The sequence below is a fragment of the Anabrus simplex genome, chromosome 1 (genome assembly GCF_040414725.1).
Source record: "Anabrus simplex isolate iqAnaSimp1 chromosome 1, ASM4041472v1, whole genome shotgun sequence".
Taxonomy (NCBI): domain Eukaryota; kingdom Metazoa; phylum Arthropoda; class Insecta; order Orthoptera; family Tettigoniidae; genus Anabrus; species Anabrus simplex.
Window position 1 is genome coordinate 662,366,650 of NC_090265.1, and position 19,104 is coordinate 662,385,753.

Here is a 19,104-nt window from a genome sequence, read left to right on the forward strand (position 1 = left end):
AGAATACTTCCATTGTTATTCACACTGAACACCGTATTGAAGTAATAATTTGTACACGTTAATAATAATAATAATAATAATAATAATAATAATAATAATAATAATAATAATAATAATAATAATAACTAGTGGTCCCGTTCTCCTCCGCAGCAGTTGTAATAAATAAGTCAGATAACTTGTTTTAATATGCCTGTCGTAATCATATTGTTTTTCTTACCCTTTTCAATAGTTTTATGAATATTTAGTAGCGGTATATAATAACTGATTCATTCGTAATAGAGTTTATAACTTTTTTCCATGCAATATTCACTGTGCTTCGACCATTCGGGCGTATCTGGATCTTAATATTTTCGAACGTACTTCCCCGAGATGGTGGATCATACAATTGACCGTGACTTAATACTGATTTGAAAAAGGAGACACCCCATTTTTCAAGATTTTGTCCCTGCGCTTTATTAATGGTCATATAAGAAGCTAGTCGACTTGATACATTCCCATCTGTGCCATCTGTTGACTATATTTAGAAGCTGGGGAATGTCAGAGGACCACAGTGTTTAGCAGAAAATAGTATTCTTCCATGATCAGAGAAAGTGCATACTCTCTGGTTTGAAAGGTAGTAATGAAATATTGCTGCATGCAATCACGTTTCTGACGATGAAAATCACATATATCAGAATATTAATGCAAGTGTTAATCGCTTAGCAACCCACTAAGTAGAGAATGTATTGCGGGCTAGGTTAAGCCTTCCCCTGTGATTAATGGAGTTGACACTTAGCGATTTGATTTTAGGATCACTCAAAGTTAATTCAACTTATAGACCCGTCAATGGCTGATGATCCATCAGCAGGAAATTCCGTACAGAATTTTAAAAAATGAAGCATATCGGTCCAGTAGAACGGCCGGACGGACTGGACAAAGATATTTTTAGTAAACATTTTTAATATAATGTAGATAATAATGGCCTGTGGCCTCCGAAGAGGCCTGGTGCAGTTCGTTGGAGTTGTTACTATATAGGCGACCTGCGCGTATATGAGGATGGGGCCCTATCTAGGATGCCTAGGATGATATCTAATCAAAAGTTGGAAGATATGCCTTCAGATATTACAAACGATATCTTGTTCTCAGTAAATGAATGAAGGAAAATTTCTTTTTACAGGACTGGCTCCAGGAACGGCCCATCGCATCCTCGCTGTTGTACGAGACTGGGAAAAGCTCGAAGAAAACCAGCCAGACTTTCAAGACGTAACTCCGGAGGGAACACCGCATCAGCAATTCCGAGAACAACTGAAGAACTTCCGGGATCGTTTAGCTGCATCTCTCCCCAACGAAAACCGAGCTTATCTTGCGTAAGTATGTTTGTTTGCTATTATCACTTGATTGAAGAAGTAATTCTAAAGATATTATTTTAACATGCTTATATTTTTGGGCTTGGGATCTTTCTGGAATTAGAGTAAGCAATTTTGCGTCGACAGTTTTGCGTCGATGAAAAACCGACAACGTAACCAAGCAACCAATGTACGTCATATGCATGGAAGGACGACGCCATTTTGGTGGACGAAAAGGCATGTTTTAGGAAATTGTTGATAGACGTATTAGACCTAATTATAAAGAAAGACTGTAAACAAAGCAATGGTGAATAATTTTAATTTAATTTTAAAAAATTTAATAATTTTAACGGGGAAATATTAATTCCAATTTTTTTGCTAGTTGTTTTACGTCGCACCGACACAGATAGGTCTTACGGCGACGATGGGACAGGAAAGGGCTAGGAGTGGGTAGGAAGCTGCCGTGGCCTTAATTAAGGTACAGCCCCAGCATTTGCCTGGTGTGAAAATGGGAAACCACGGAAAACCATTTTCAGGGAATTCCAATTTTAATTCTAATTCTAATTCTGAACACAGCGGAAGGAAGAGAAAAATATTTTTTATTTATTTATTTATTTATTTATTTATTTATTTATTTATTTATTTATTTATTTATTTATTTATTTATTTATTTATTTATTTCGATTTATCGGAACTCTTTATCATCCCTGTCGGTGGAGTGAAAAGATGCATTGATTATCTGTACCCCTGTATGTCATAACAGGCTACTAAGGGGGAACAACCAAAGGAGCTATACCCGTTCTCTTCTCTTCTAAGCACCAAAACTAGTCCATGAGTCTTTTTTCCGTTTAGCGAAGAAACCGTTTATTGCGACATCGCTTATTACGACATATCGGATAAAACGACGTATTTTGACCATATTTTCGGTGAAAAACGTCCGACGTTGATTTTTGTTTGTTACGCATTTGGGGATTGTTGACAACAATGCAAAGCTTATTTCCAAACACTTGTTTTTAGTATATTGTAGATTTCAAATCAGTCTGTCTGTAAAATAGTAAAGTCAAGCATCGCTGTGAAGAATATTGGGTATTATATGTTGATATCGTAAATCCTGTTAGCTCCATTTCCTAACAATTCACCCAGGCCGATTGTTTACGCATATTGTATACTGTACCTATAAAATGTATTATTTAATAATGCACTCGTGTGAAACATTGAGCTTACCCAGCGAAATATCATTTAACTGCGTAACAGCTGATTCAGTTTTCTATACACACATTGAGCAGTGCTGATACTACAATCATGTCTACCGTTATTTGTTTGCACTACCTTACGATAATTTAAAATCTGATGTTGACGCATGTTGATTTGATGTTGAAATCTGTAAAAGGAAATTCGAATTAAGCGTAATATTGTTGTCAGTAAATTAAATATGTCAAACTGTTTACAAGCTCTCTCTCTCTCTCTCTCTCTCTCTCTCTCTTTCGCAAACGCATTTTCCTCTTTGAAATGAAAGAAATTGGAACACCATCGACTTGCGAGGAAATCTCTCCATCAAAATTTCTCCTGGAATTGAGAGAAAATGAAAAGGGATCCTTTAGAGTTTAGTTCCGAGTACGTTTAAGTATTGATAATGATTCTCCTTTTATTGAATCTAGTAACTGTTACTAACGAAGAGAAGATGTTGGTTTATCTAAAATCAATTTTAATTGGAAATTCTCTGTATAGGAATTATTAACAATCGCGGGTGCAGGGATGAGTGGCTCAGATGGTTAAGGCACTGGCTTTCTGAGCCCAAGTTGGCAGGTTCCGATCCTGGTTCAGTCCGGTGGTATTCAAAGGTGCTCAAATACGACAACCTCGTGTCAGTAGATTTACCGTCACGTAAAAGAACTCCTGCGGCATAACATTCCGGCACCTCGGCGTTTCCGAAAACCGTAAAAGTGGTTAGTGGGACGTAAAATCAATAACATAAAAAACCAAACCCCATGGCACTACAGCCCTTGAAGGGCCTTGGCCTACCAAGTGACCGCTGCTCAGCTCGAAGGCCTGCAGATTACGAAGTGTCGTGTGGTTAGCACGACGAATCCTCTCGGCCGTTATTTTCGGCAAACCAATAACATGAACATTATTATTAAAACACCAGTGATATATTATTTTAGAGGATAATCGAACTAATGACACTTCACAATTATATTTTTCATCCACAACAAATTTCCGTACTCATGGCTAACTGGTTAACATGCTGGCCTTTGTTCCAAGAGGTCCCGTGTTCGATTTCCGTCCGGGTCGGGGATTCAAAACTTAATTGGTTAATTCAGATGGCTCGGGGGAGGGGGTTTGGGTGTGTGTGCCGTCTTAAGCAATAGAATTCATCAATGATAGGGTCCATCCTCACAGACACGCAGGTCGCCTTCAAGATGTCGACTCGACCTGCGCCAGGCCTCTCCGGAGGTCACACGCCATTTTGTATTTTTATCCACACCAAATAATAGTATTATAAACCGTGAGTGACAACTATAAACTGTAACGAACAAGAAAATTAGTATAATCGCATCCTTTGTGTACAAAGGCTACATGGAGAGCGCAGTGGCGAAGCTTGAACTCAATAAGGGGGTAGACAGATTTTTTAATTTAAACTATTTTAATCATATTATATATTGAATTTTGTTTTCGGCGCATACAGAACTATATTTAATATTATATTAATGACTGAAACTAAGACAAATCCTATAAGAAACTATAACCCTACGTGTACTCGTTTTATTTTAAATATAGACTAAATTGGCAGCGAGAGTTGTCAAGTAACAACATACTTTCAGAAAAAAAAAAGCAATATATTTCATTGCTATGTAGATTTAATAAGAGAAATAAGAAATAAATACGTTTTCGTACAAGGCACCTTAAACAATATTCTTGTAAATGAGTTCAATCCGTCTGTCCTTCATTTCAGCAAATATATCTATTAGGCTACTCTCGTTTTGAAGGCAGGCGTCTTGCTAAGATGCCACAGCAGTTCCTTCTCTCTATATAGCTAGAGTTTCCAAGTTAGACAGTCTCTGGTTGGTCATCGAATTCCTTAAATAGGTTTTAATTCGTTTGAAGGCACTCGTAGCGCGATCGCTAGAAACTGACGTTAACACTATATACGGCATCAAGTTAAGCAATTGTGTTGTTTCCGTATGTACACTCTGGAGTTCCTTATTAAGAATGTAAACCAATAGTTGTTGGGGTTATAATACCGTAACTAATATTGGCGGGCAAGAAAATGAATGTACTTGAAAGGTTTTCATGCTGTCATTCATTTATTAGGTGTAAGTTTGCTATATTTCGTTTTTGAATATTATTGTTTTATTTTGAGACGTGTCTTATAATAAAGTAAATTCAAATTAATTACATTTAAAGCATGTCTGAGATGGTAGCCAATTAGAGCACCTTTGTACCTGAAATCCAAATACTAGCCAATGAGAGCAACAAGAGACGCTGGCAAGTCTGTCTCCTGGGCGGAGAAATCTCGCTATAGGAAAGTCATAGTCTCACAGTCAGCGCCTACATATAGCGTTAGTGTCAATCTTTCTGAAAGCTTTGAAAATCAAAGGGATCATACACAGAATGGACAGCGTCTTTCGCCTACGTGCTTCGTGTAACTGACGCGAACCCTAGTATTGGCGAAGTTTGACGAAAATAAGTAAAGCGGGAAATACAATAATGTCATGAATGTGGAAATAATTATTCTAAAAAATTAATTAGACAATATTTCGTTCACAAAATGTTAAGGGTACACGCTGTCTACCCTGTCTCCCCTGACGCTTCGCCCCTGGGAGAGCGTTAGTACATCCATTTAAACTATGATTTTCTTAATTGAATTGAATTGAATTGAATTGAATTGAATTGAATTGAATTGAATTGAATTGAATTGAATTGAATTGAATTGAATTGAATTGAATTGAATTGAATTGAATTGAATTGAATTGAATTGAATTGAATTGAATTGAATTGAATGCTGTTAATTTAATCCATATTTTGCAGTTGTGCTTGAATTAAAGGAAGCTGTGAACCCTTAATGCCATATTAAGAAAATAATTTTTATTTTTATTTATATCTGTATCTAATCAATGTACATTTCCAAAATATCATCGCATTATGGGGCATATCGTGAGCATATAACAAAGAAATGCAAATGCTTCAGATAAGGTGCACCATTTTCAATATTTCATCCTACATACGAAATACATTTAAATTCCTTTAAATCATTCATACTAAGCTATAAATCATTTCATTAAAGATATCGTGGTGTTATTCAAAACCACTTAAAGTTTCAACTCTGAAATAATGATATTGCCCAGCTTAAACGAAACTGAATGCTGTTAATTACGATTACAGTTAAATCTGTATAAAATTTATGTTGCATTTAGACCAAAACTAGAAATACATTTGTAAACATCAGATTATAGTAATGATTAATTATGAAGGCAATATATGGTTCAAGGCACCCTGAAGAATTAAGCTTCAACATCAGCTTTGTGGGAGACACATTACAAACGATATACAATGTGAAAAGAGATAGGGCAAAAATTATGACATTTTTATGGTAAGAGAAAGAAGTTCAACGTTATAAACATACTCTCAAGGTAATATCCACTGCATTTTTAAAATTTTAAGTCATAATATACATTTTGTAAGGAGTACTTTAAACAGTTTTGTCCTCCTCATAAACATTGTGCCTCCGAAGTTTTCACGTTATTTTATGTTGGTAGTTATATGAGCATATAAAATTGACTAGTTTGCGTACCTTCGATGTGTAAAACTGACAAGAGTGAACTCAATAAATCTGTTGCAAAAACGAAGAATTTTAACCAAGGAAGAAAATTTAACTGCATATCGAAATAGGAATTTAAGACTCCATAGAAATTAAAATTATTTACAATGAACAGTTAATACTTCGGAAAATATCCAAGGTAATGCCCACTGTTAGTCAGTTATTACGTTTGATTTGTTCATACACTCAGTGTTCATAGTCAATATGATAGTAAGGGTCTTTCAATTGGTCAATACGATATAAATTAAAAACATTCATAAATTATAAAACTATTTGGATGATTTTTCATTTTTTTTTTATGTAATGCACCGCCTGATCGAACGCTTGTTGTGTTTCATTGCGTTTTTGTACCTATTCAGAAGTACCGCTTTGCCTGACTTATTCGCACTGTTGGCAAGTAAATATGTATACTCCGATCGTAAATAAGGGTCTTATTTTGGTGAACTACTGTTATTATTGGTTCTACTTCATGGTGTCGAACAATAGAGACTAAATACTTTGTCAGAGAGCCCAACGAGAGCTTCATACAAGGGTTGTAAATAAAGTAATAGCAACGTAGTCCAGACACTCGCAGGAGATCGGGTATGCGTAAATAGGATATGGGAGCGATTAGGTGTCGATGTGTAGTGTGCATTACTGCATTTGATGGGCATCCAGTTGGGAGTGTTATTACTATGTGGCGTTGAAGTAAAGAGTGTCAATTTCATCACTCTAAAACTTTTCTAAAGGTGATCAGAGTTCGTGGATAAAAATCGAGGTTGTCCGGGGCAAAAATGCATCAGAATGCTATCGAGGATTACGTGAAGCCTGTGTCGAGAATGCATTACCATATAGGACGGTTACACGGTAGGCCAAGGCGTTTCGTGCGGTTCGGAATGACACTGCAGATTTGCACCGCACAGGTCAGGCGTTTATTCCTCAAGATCAGTTTAACATCGTGAGTGGCCTCGTTTCCATAGACCATCGATTATCCATAAAGGTTGATCTGAGTCATCAAATGGTGTGGCACATAGTGACGAAATGTATTAAAATGAGAAAAATTGCGTCCCGTTGGATTCCACATCAACTCACCGACGTTTAGAAATGGCACCGGTATGCACTGGCTGGCATCCACCTGGACAGATTCCGCAACGAAGGAGACGCATTTCTGCAGCGCATTGTGGCCACTGATGAAACGTGGGTACGAGCCTACGAGCCTGAATTGAAGCGCCAATGGAATGAATGGCGTCACCCAGGTTCGCCACGTCCACAGAAATTTCGACAGGAACCCAGTCGGGTGAAGCTTATGCTGATTGTGGCATACGAATATGCGGGTGTTATACTTATGCGTGCTGTGCCTGAGGACAAACCGTCAACAATGACTACTATTGCTGATTTCTGGAGCGACATCTGCGTCCGAATGTGCGGCGCAAACGTCCACGTTTATTGCGAGATGATCACCTTATCTTGTTGCATGGACGTCGTCATGTCGCAAACACTGTCAAGCTTTTATTGCAAGGAGGCATTGGCAAATTTTAGAACAGCCTCCGTACTCACAACATTCGGGCAGAACTATATAATTGTTGTTGGCTGCATTAATAGATACTGTGATAAGAGGTTTCCTTGACGACCTCGTGAAATGCATTTGAAAAGACGGTGGAACATAACAGTAAATCACAAGTAATTCGGGATTTATAAATTTTAATTAATACAAAATAACTCTTTACAACATGTATTTTAACCATTTTACAAATAGGTTAACAATTACAAACAAATTATTGTAGCAATGTTATATTTGCGAAACAGGCTGCAGTAGGCCATCTTTTTAAAGCAAACACATCACAACATATACACATTGTATTCTACTGCCATAGTCTTAACGAAGGCCAGTAGCATAATAATAACAATAATAATAATAATAATAATAATAATAATAATAATAACAATAATAATAATAATAATAATAAACCCTACTGTACTACAGACCAAAGTGTGTAATTTTATAGTATTCCGTTACAACCTAACAAAATGGGCTTGGAAAGGCAGTAGACAAATATAATTACATAAATATGCCTCCATTACGCAATATCAATAGCTCACGGAAATACCGTATATTACATCCGTAAATCCATGTCCTCACCGCGAGGAGGTGAATTTCTTCTGAAGCACACCCCTAATGGAAATGAGCTGCATGCACGTTTTTAACCACATACCAACCCTCAATGCCAATCTTAAATTTCTAGCAGTGTCAGGATTCAAGCCTGGGCCCCCGAGGAAGGTAACTAGTAGCGCTAACCGTTATATTACAGAGGTGAACTTGGTCGTATTGTAATTACAGACACACAATGTAAATAATCACTTATTGGCAACTTTAAGTGATTCTGAATTTGTCTTCTCGTGCAGAATTTTTGATAGTGTACGTGCGATTCAATATCATGAATTTCAATAGGTCCAACATCAAGCCTGAGCCTTTTTATCAGAATTACTTCCTCTACTCCCTTTCCCCTATTGTAGTTCTATTTCCCTACGTTTGAGATACGAGGTCAAGACCAGTCACAGGATCGACCAGTACGCGAGGTGACATGTTCTGATCAAACTGCATAAATAACAGCTGAAATATGCATATATTTCATGGAAACAATTATTCGCCTTTATGAAATAATAACAATTGTTACTAAGGCCTTCCCTAGAAAACATAGTTATGTTTAAAATTTAAATTAAAAATGAATCGCCTCCCTAGCTGCATTAACTTACGCGTACATAATATCGTATTAGAAATAGACCAAGGATATTTTTCTGAAGACAGCATTGTTGAATGTGTATATGGACGTTAATCTCGTTATCGCTTTTACTAATACATAAATTACTACGTTGCTTCTATCGTGAAATGATGGGATATATAGTGAACCACTCTTTCTTTCTGATCACATTTGCAGTTATTACTCTGTTTCTATTTCCTGCGAACAGTTTTCCTTGTAAATTTAATACATGTCCACTTTCTGCAAGTTTGGAATAATGTGGACAATTGTTGCTGCATAAAACACTCTGAAATCCCACTGTTATTATTTAGTCGGCCAACGCAGTACGCGGTGAGATGACAGCGGTAATATGTGCGGTGAAACCACGGCCGACTGGATCCCTCGCTGCTAGCTAGAGTGACGCATCAAGTCGGCCGTGGGTGAAACGCATTAACTTACAATCTTCACCACTCGCAGCGCAGTGGTGCATTTCTCCCATTAGGGAACGGAGCCTTGGAAGACAATGCCTTTCAACTCTACTCCTAATACCCTGAGCTCTCAGAAGATGTCTCTATCTACTTGCACTGTTCTTCGTTGCCCTCTAGCATACACGATACTTATTCATAGTTTTATCACGAACTTACCTGTATCACGAATTTACCTCCCTTTACCGTACTGCCCGATACAACTGATTACCAAAGACAAGATAGATGGGAAACGCGGACGTAGGAGGAGAAGAAGATTATGCTTTGGGTGAAACCTCAACATCCGCGATACGGCCACTCTGATACATCCCAAACTATGCACTATGAATATCAATTAAAAAATTGCAGAATAAAATTAAAAAAGAACAAATACGATTAGCCAATAGGCCAAACCCCTTATATCTCCTTATTTCCATGCATCCCTTACCCAACTTCTAAATCCCTCACTTCAGCTTTAATCCACCTGAATCTCCTGGCCAGAGAGAAGGCATTAACGTCTAGGTGGCCCGCCTCCCCTTTCAGGGAGGAATGAAAACTGCTCAATTAACTCCACGGTGATCACGAGCTTTCTGTGAGAGGAGTGAACCATAAGAAGAAGAGCAGATCAGAGTAGCTCAAGAGGCAGAGGGCTGGCCACCTGAGCTCAAGTTACCGGTTTCGATCCCAGCTTAATTCGGTGATATTTGAAGATGCTTAAATACACCAGATTGGTGTCTGTAGATTTACAAGCAAGTAAAAGAACTCCTACAGGACGGAATTCCGGCACCTCGGCATCTCCGAAAACCGCAAAATGAGTTAGTGAGACGTTATACTAATAACATTAATATTATTGTTGTGTACTTGTCTATGTTGTATTTTGATACTCTCGAACGGTACTTTCAATCCAAGTAGTTCGAATAGGTTTGTATCATTTGTATATGTCCGACTCGTTGGCTGAATAGTCAGCGTACTGGCCTTCGGTTCAGAGGGTCCCGGGTTCGATTCCCGGCCGGGTTGGGGATTTTAACCTTCATTGGTTAAATCCAGGGGCCCGGGGGCCTGGGTGTTTATGCTGTCCCCAACATCCCTGCAACTCACACACCACACATAACACTATCATCCACCACAATTACGCGCAATTACCTACACATGGCAGATGCTGCCCACCCTCGTCTTAGGGTCTGCCTTACAAGGGCTGCACTCGGCTAGAAATAGCCATACAAAATTATTATCATCATTATTTGTACATTATTGACAAAATTAAAACGTACGTATTTTCTTTTCTGTTCATGTAGTAGTCGGTTCTTTCTATTTCTTGGCGTTATTGTGTTTGTTTGTTTGTTTGTTTGTTTGTTTGTTTGTTTACCAGCATAGACATCGCTAAGAAAAGTAAACAAATTTACATAAAATCCTATTTAGACAATTTCTTTTATTCTCTCCGTCGCTAAAGTCTTAGCAAACATTCCACTCCATGCTAAATAAATATTTTCAATCCAATGAACATTTTATATAAAACCGTCAAGTTCTTAGGTCTAATTTCGATTATATCGAATCGGGCTGTCACCTCTCAAAATGCGCTTTGTGCAATCAACATAATGAAATCGACTCTTTCCGGAAGGGGGGGGGGGGAGAGAGAGAATTCCTTTTGAAGCGACGCTCTCTAGACAGCTGTATTCCGCCTTATTTCATATCATTCATATTATATTTAAGTTTGATCAACCTTCTTCAGTCCTTTGTGAACAGCAGCGCTTGTCTGTACATTTCTTACTCAGCATGACTTCATTTCTGTTCTTTTTTGTTACATATCCGACGAATAATGATGGGGGATGGGGACACAATGCTGCCTGTACAAGAATAATACTTAAAAGTATCTTCGTGGATGGTGGATGATTGTAAATAAAAGTACCTAAACATCGAGAAAACATTATGAATATTATAGAATGCTATAACGTTTTTGCTAGTGGCTTTACGTCGCACCGATACAGATAGGTCTTATGGCGACGATGGGATAGGAAAGGCCTAGGAGTTGGAAGGAAGCGGCCGTGGCATTAATTAAGGTACAGCCCCAGCATTTGCCTGGTGTGAAAATGGGAAACCACCGAAAACTATCTTCAGGGCTGGCGACAGAGTGATTCGAACCTACTATCTCCCGGATACAAGCTCACAGCCGCGCGCCCCTAACCTCACGGCCAACTCGCCCGGTACTCTATAAAGTTTAACTTCCAAGGTCGGTAAAAGGGAAGGATGATGAAATTTGAATACATTGAGAAAATGTTCTCAGAATCTTTAAAGTGTTTATTACGTTTGTATGGATGGGCCTATTCCATGACCCGAAGCCGTCAATGGAGTTCTTTTGAACACCGTGGTGAGAAACATCCAGTACCACAAGAAATTCACAGGCAAGCAACTCAATGTTGAAAACCTTCTAGGTAAATAAAGTATAATAAAGTATGAGAATATAGGATATACTTTATTTATTCCTAAAAATTAGCATACTTTTCTGATCATCTTTATCCGGTCGATTAGAACATCAGTTAGCCTTTTTGTACCACTAACGAGCGCTAATTTGAGTCAATGCACTGTTTCACTTAAGCACCACTACGAGCGCTAATGTGAGTCAGTGCTGAGTTTCAGTTAAGCCCTTATAACTATGATCGGTCCGACTCGTTGGCTGAACGGTCAGCGTACTGGCCTTGGGTTCAGAGGGTCCCGGGTTCGGGGATTTTAACCTTAATTGGTTAATTCCAATGGCACGGGGACTGGGTGTATGTGTTGTCTTCATCATCATTTCATCCTCATCACGACATGCAGGTCGCCTACGGAAGTCAAATAGAAAGACTTGCACCTGGCGAGCCGAACCCGTCGTGGGATATCCCGGCACTAAAAGCCATATGACATTTCATTTTTCACTATGATGGGTGTGGATATTTTTCAAAAATCAAAAAAACTTAGGGTATTGAACCAAGGAACACATTACAGAAAGAATTATGTAAATAAGTTAGTTTGGCTAGGATTTGAATCAAAAGAGAAACTAGTAAAGAAATAAGCGATTTTATGTTGTTTTTCCGTAACTGCAATTAGTCCGAAAGTGATTTTTGAAATTTGTATTTTAGTTTGATAGAACTCTCCGAGACTCACAATTTGAAATCTTTCCTGGCCCTTTAGCCTTATAACTTTCGGCACAATTGAGAAAATGGCTTAATTTTACGTTTTACGTGTATGGAGACTCACGCTTTGTCTACTAAGAAATGTTTTCAAGATTAAAACAGTTTCAGAATATTTTGTCCAATATTTTTCATCAAATTCAAATCTTGTCCATTTAACGGAATTCGTCCATTAATATTCACGGCCAGTGGGATATTTTGTCCCATCCTATTTACCAGCTACTTCAAATTTATCCATTTCGTCCAAAGCAAGTACTGTTCATTAATAACAGTCAGTCGAGACTACGAAGAGATCTCTGTTAGTCTGCTTCCAGAGTGATTTGCAATTATTGCTGAATCGGTAGTTAAGTATAGCGGAAGTTGTATTGAGTGACAGTAAAAGGCTGAACACAAGATCAACACATACCAGACGTCAAAAATTCTAGCCGCAGAAGATGTCATTGAGGAACATTCAATTCTTCTAAACTCCCCAGACGTTCTAATTTATAACCTGTCGGGCTGAGTGGCTCAAACGGTTGAGGCACTGGCCTTCTGACCCCAACTTGGCAGGTTCGATCCTTGCTCAGTCCGGTGGTATTTGAAGGTGCTCAAAAACGTCAGCCTCGTGTCGGTAGATTTACTAGCACGTACAAGAACTCCTTCAGGACTAAATTGCGGCACCTAGGCGTTATTATTATTATTATTATTATTATTATTATTATTATTAATAATTTACAACCTCATTTTCATATGCTATTCATATCTGCTCCCAAGTGTCAGTATTCTGATTCTTGTAAAGATTTATGCAAGTTGAAAAGAGGCTCATAATACAGCATTGCGTTTTAACTCCTGAATGAACACAATTTGAGTAGGAGAAAAGTATACTGTATATAGAACAAATGATTATTAGACAAACATAGTATTGAAATTATGAACAATTGATAAAATGTCCCACTGGGCGAATTTTCCAAAGGACAAATCTATAATTAGACCAAATATTCTGGACGGCATGGCCACATAGCCGAAATAGTCTTACCCATAAAAGTCGGATGTTACGGCGTACTTACTTTCAGCTTTCATTGTTAGATATGTCACTGCAAATACAATGCTCCTCTGTTGCACCAGGTATGATTTGCTAATTAATCTCCTTACCTGTGTACCCTACGGGGCACATTAATACTGCAGGATGATACCTACCTGCTCTTCTGTTCTTGCATACGGGCACCAGCTCAGCTGCAGTCGGCAGGAATGGTCGATAATTGGGTTCTTATGACGAGAGGATTATGGGGAACTCATATACTACATTAAACTACGAAATGAGGAACACTTTTGCTGTGATCATAATTTCGAGCATAAGTTTGTATTCACAACACAAGTTAATTACAAGGATTGCACCTGTAGTGCCAAAATAAGTGCGCCAAAGGCTCACATCTACAAATTAAATGGAAAACAAAGAAAATACAATCTGGATGATGACGTAATGCTGAAGTTTGTCGATCTGTGAACCAGGAAAGAACGGATGTGTCCCCACATGGAGACCACATCCCTATGCCTACGACATAAAATGATATAATGGTAGAATTAAGGATACCCGCAGAGATTATCGCTATTATGAAAGTTTCCTCCCATACCGGGATATTTATATACACAAAAATAGCAGCACAATAAGTAACAAAAAATAATCTCAGATAACCTACTCTAGCGCCCTCAATTTCCTATTTACACGGACGTGAACCCACGTCCACCAGGCAGAACTTTGTGTCAACAGGGCAATCATAACAGTAGCATAGTGCCAAGATCACATTAGTAGAATACACAACCCTAAGAATGCGAATCAAACAAGAAAGGAATACGAGGTAAAATGGGTAAAATAAATGACGCACAGTGTTTGCAAAAGACTTCCCTGTCAAAGGAGAATGACCGACCTCCAGAGCGATTTAAAAATGGCCGAGCTCACCCCAATACAGAGCAGGCGAACATTGACCTGCAGTCGGGTCTGGAGCCCCCTCCCACATCAAAAAAACTTGTAAACAAACTACCGCTAGACGTCTTACCTTACATTCTTTCACAAAGGGACTTTCAAGCTTCTACACATAGCAGCAAATGGCCACAAAATAAGTGAGGAAAAACACATCTCACATACGCACCAGACTTCATTTAATCACCCACACGGGTCGCAGTTAAATCACATAACATGTTCTACCATATTATCACCTCAAACCATCACCGTCAATATGCGGCGTGTCAACAGTAACCTTGGGGGCCAGAGGTTCAAACCCAACGTTTGGCAGTGTAGCACAGAGTCGAATAGCGTTAAAACCTGCGCCTCCGCTATAGTTTACGCCCGTCTAAGGCACGTAAATAGAGCCCCTTAACTAAATAAATACCTTCAGCATGCATACCTTACATTACGCAGGTATATCTGCCCTTCCCCTGGAATATAATGGGAATTACACATAGTGATCCTGATCCTACAAGTAAAATGTATTTCACGACCGACCCAAAGGAAAATATCCGGTCTATCGTACTCAAACAAATATGTATCACTAGGCACACTACCTCTCGCCGCGATAACAAATATTACCTCATTGTCTGCTTTACACAAAGATACAAAAAAACAAATCTAACTACTCTTACCCTTAGATATATCAAAACAATCTTAACACGCAACCTGATGGGCCACAATCAAATCCTATATTAACATTTACACGTTTAATTCTACTATCTCTGCGTGACACTTTAACTCTACCATATGTCTAATAATTCATGGTCCACTTATCTCATTTGATCTCCTCCTCTCTCCCTCCGGGTAGGCTAGCACGATTTAGCCCATCATGGTAGAGGTCTCAGCCAGGGTCGTTTCTTGGAGTCCGGTCTTCCTGCCCCGCTGGCCCATGGTGCTGTCTTCTTCTTGAGGGATGCCTCGTTCCAGGTAGCGTCTTCGAAGCCACGTTCTGAAGTTCTTGCACCTTACTCCCCTCGGAATATCTCGCCTTCTTACTACAATGAAATATTCACTTTAAACACTACGCCACATTCTGGACATTTATTTAGGTTGAACTAGCACACAGCGCTAACACTTTGCAGTACACACTCCTCGTCCTCCATTCTCATATAACTGCATACTCGCTAACTTGTGTACTGTGCCATAAACTATTTTCTGCTCTATACACTATCCACTCGGTTATTGTGTTTTTATGCCCGCTTAACTTGGATTCAACAGTCTATCAGAGGATAAATATAGACCTCCTTAGCCTATTGTCCACACTTCCTCGGCACCTCGGGAGCTTCGCCCCTACCGCTATTTATCCGAGTCTACAAGTACGGCTTTCTATTGTTACTGATACCGTTAAGCACACGCGATCTCATTGATAGGTATCTGAACATCGTGCCACTTACAAATCCACCACCTGTAACTCCGTAAGTCTCCTATCCACTGGATCAAAGTTATCGCACTGTAATAATTACACACTGTCTTTGTTCTGAACAAAAGGTTTCTGGCGCAATCTAGGCAGACGTGCGACGCGTGCCGGCAGCAATATGATAGTCAACTGGATGATCTCCCCCCATATCACTCAGCTTTTATATGAGGCAACACACCAAAGGACGCCAGGGAAAGCCCCGAGAAACAACTTGAATCTGGAATGTGGCCACTACTGAGCTTCCCACGGTGGTTCTGCTTGGTACATATTTATTGATCTAATCATATGTTAATAAACCTAGAGGTATCTACAGCTTCGTAAAATTCTAGCAATCATTTCCATCTTTTTATTTACCTGAGAAACCTTCATTACGGGAATTACGACCCAATTTCCGTAATGTGGTGGGCCTGTCTGCTCCCGCTAAAAATCTCTGTTAAGATGGTAGGTCTCTCCCCCAGACAAAATCCCATCTCTCTTTCTCCCTTCCTCACATATTCTTTCTTCGTCACACATGACCACGCCTTGCCTCGGGAAATCACCTTCTCGCTTCCCGCTCTCTATATAGCATCACGCCCTCACAAGCGGCGTCCTACTGCAAAATTTTTACTGCGTTAAATATCCATACTCGCAGTCAGATATAATGGTACACCTGGTCCCAAGGGAATGCTGAATCCCCTGAACGATAAAGCCTCAATTAGCACCAAATTAATCGAAACATACCGGTTAGCGAAGCGTGACATAAACTTCCGGGATGGTGACAAATGAATTATTATAGAGTATTCATACCAGAACGAAATTTATAGGATGAAAATTTACCCCATGTCCTATTTTTCCAGTAAATATTTTGCAGAAATTCACTGAGATCGGAATTCATGATTGAACGGTGAAACGCCAACATCTCTCTGAACTATGGAGGGGTAATCTGGTCTTTTAAAAATAAGTTAAATTACATTTACGTTTTTTTATTTGATGTAGTTATTGTTACGGTTAGAGCAACAAGCATTTATATTTACATATATATTATCAGGAATTCAGTAATCTGTAGAAGAAAATATTCGCAATGTTTTATTAATCACGGTGATTTATTTCAGGGCCCAAAGACTTCTCTTGTAATTTAGTTATAGAAAAAATATTTCATCACACAAAACGTCATCGAAGATCCTTCTAATAATAATAATAATAATAATAATAATAATACATTCAAACGTTTATAACTTGAATTTTCGATTTCTGGAAAGGATTTTCGTTTCTCGACGTTTTACGTGTCATAGATAATCTATAACTCGATGTTCTATTGCTCTATACCTCGAAGACATTTCAAGCCCAGAAGTAAAAATGTGTTTCTGTAACTCCAGCTCATGCATAACATTACGCTATTGCGTACACGTCATCCTCACGAACTCTAGTTCTTCTAGAAGGAACATGACCATAAGTCGTTTCCTTATATAATAAATTTCTACATTTTAGTCAGAGTGTATTGCTTGACTAGCCGCGTACCATAGCAGTTTAAAATCCTATATGCGGCAGTCAAGTGAAGACCGAACACCCGCCATAACACACATTCCGCGCGAAAGGTAGCAACACTGTTGTTATGTACTGATACTGCCATAGCTGTGGTAGGAGAACTGCATAGTGACATCTCACAGGTGCGCGCAGTTGTTGGTGCGCGGACTGATCTAGTGTGTTCGTCCAGCTGTAGAAATGGAGGCAAGAAAAGAAGAGCAGAGGAGTGTGGTTCGTTTTCTGGTGGCGCAACGCTACGAAGACACTTTGCAGAAACTGCGACGCGCCAAAAACGTCAAAACGCCCTGGAATGCTGTCGGACTGAGTCATCCAGTCATCAGTCAGTTGACGAGAACGTGTTTGGTACTGTCAATACCGGTACGCTAGAAAAATGTGTGTAGAGTACAGTCTTACAAAGAAAACGGCAAAGGAAAATTACTGACTTCTCCTCTGTACAAATTCGAAAGTATCCAAAATGAGAATTGTTCCATATAAAGGTATAATAAACCTGGTTTTAAAACACCAACTTATAGATGTAGAGAAAATATAATGATATTGTTGGAACCGAAGTACAGGGCAACCCAAAAGTCCATTAACAAAATAGAGTAAATAAAGCTTCACTAACAGTGCCTTTTCTGGTAACGTCAACATGCCGCGATTGCAGGCGCATCTGACGCCCTCTCTCACAACTCCTTTTATACCGTACCTGGGTCTCATGCGTCATCACTGACGTGTTGCTGTCCAGCACCATCTGTTGGTCATTTTATATACTTTATTTTGGTATCAATCATGTCATTTCAATCGTGTGTTTCAATGATCACCTCTGTACCTACAATATTTCGTGAAGTATTGCCTCAACAAATGTTAACGTTAATGGCTTTACTTCGCACCGACACAGATAGGTCTTATGGCAATGATGGGATAGGAAAGGCCTAGGAGTTGGAAGGAAGCGACCGTCGCCTTAATTAAGGTACAGCCCCAGCATTTGCCTGGTGTGAAAATGGGAAACCACGGAAAACTATCTTCAGGGCTGCCGACAGTGGGGTTTGAACCAACTATCTCCCAAATACTGGACTGGCCGCACTTAAGCGACTGCACCTATCGAGCTCGGTAATTACAATTTAGGCCTATTCCAAATTATAGCACCACAATTCACTGAATGACTCAAAATTCAGTTCTTTAAAGAGCTGTTTCTTAATAAAAGCATCTTAATTCTACATTTATTTTATTCCAAATTAGCAGTAAAGAGGGGCTTTCTCCTCTGGCTTGGAGGAAAAATTTGCCTCGAAGTCGGATAGATTTTTCCGCCGCCAATGTAGTGAAATGAGATTTTCCGACTCATCGGGTACTCCTAGGAAAAAGATTTTACGTAATACGTGCATCTTGCTTCTTATAATTCGCTAATAACCGCTACTCTGACTGAAGCCTGGTTTAACTTTACAAGAATGGAAAACACCCATTTAGTAAGGAATGAATATTTAATCAGTGTTGTCAATTAGACAAATGTATAGTCAGCCGTTAACATGGCTTCTAAGACTGGCACTTCAGTGAATAAACTATTCTAGGTATTGGTCAAATTGTCTTCATTTACTTCAGAGTTGGTCTCCTCTGTAATTAGTACACTGCTGTAAACGTTTCTGAAGTTTGAGAAAGCAGCTTCTGACAAAGTGGCCTGTTCAATAACTATAGTATCGTTACAGCCATTTCCTCT

At 39.0% G+C, this 19,104-nt stretch overlaps 1 protein-coding gene across 1 annotated transcript in view; it reads left to right on the forward strand.

Annotated features, from left to right (window-relative positions):
- The window catches only part of LOC136857286 (protein qui-1), a 2,256,165-nt gene that overhangs the window by 1,945,568 nt on the left and 291,493 nt on the right, over positions 1–19,104 (forward strand). The window contains exon 9 of the mRNA XM_068225125.1: positions 1,157–1,346. Within this exon, the coding sequence (XP_068081226.1) occupies positions 1,157–1,346 (190 nt within the window). The remainder of the gene's footprint in view (positions 1–1,156; positions 1,347–19,104) is intronic.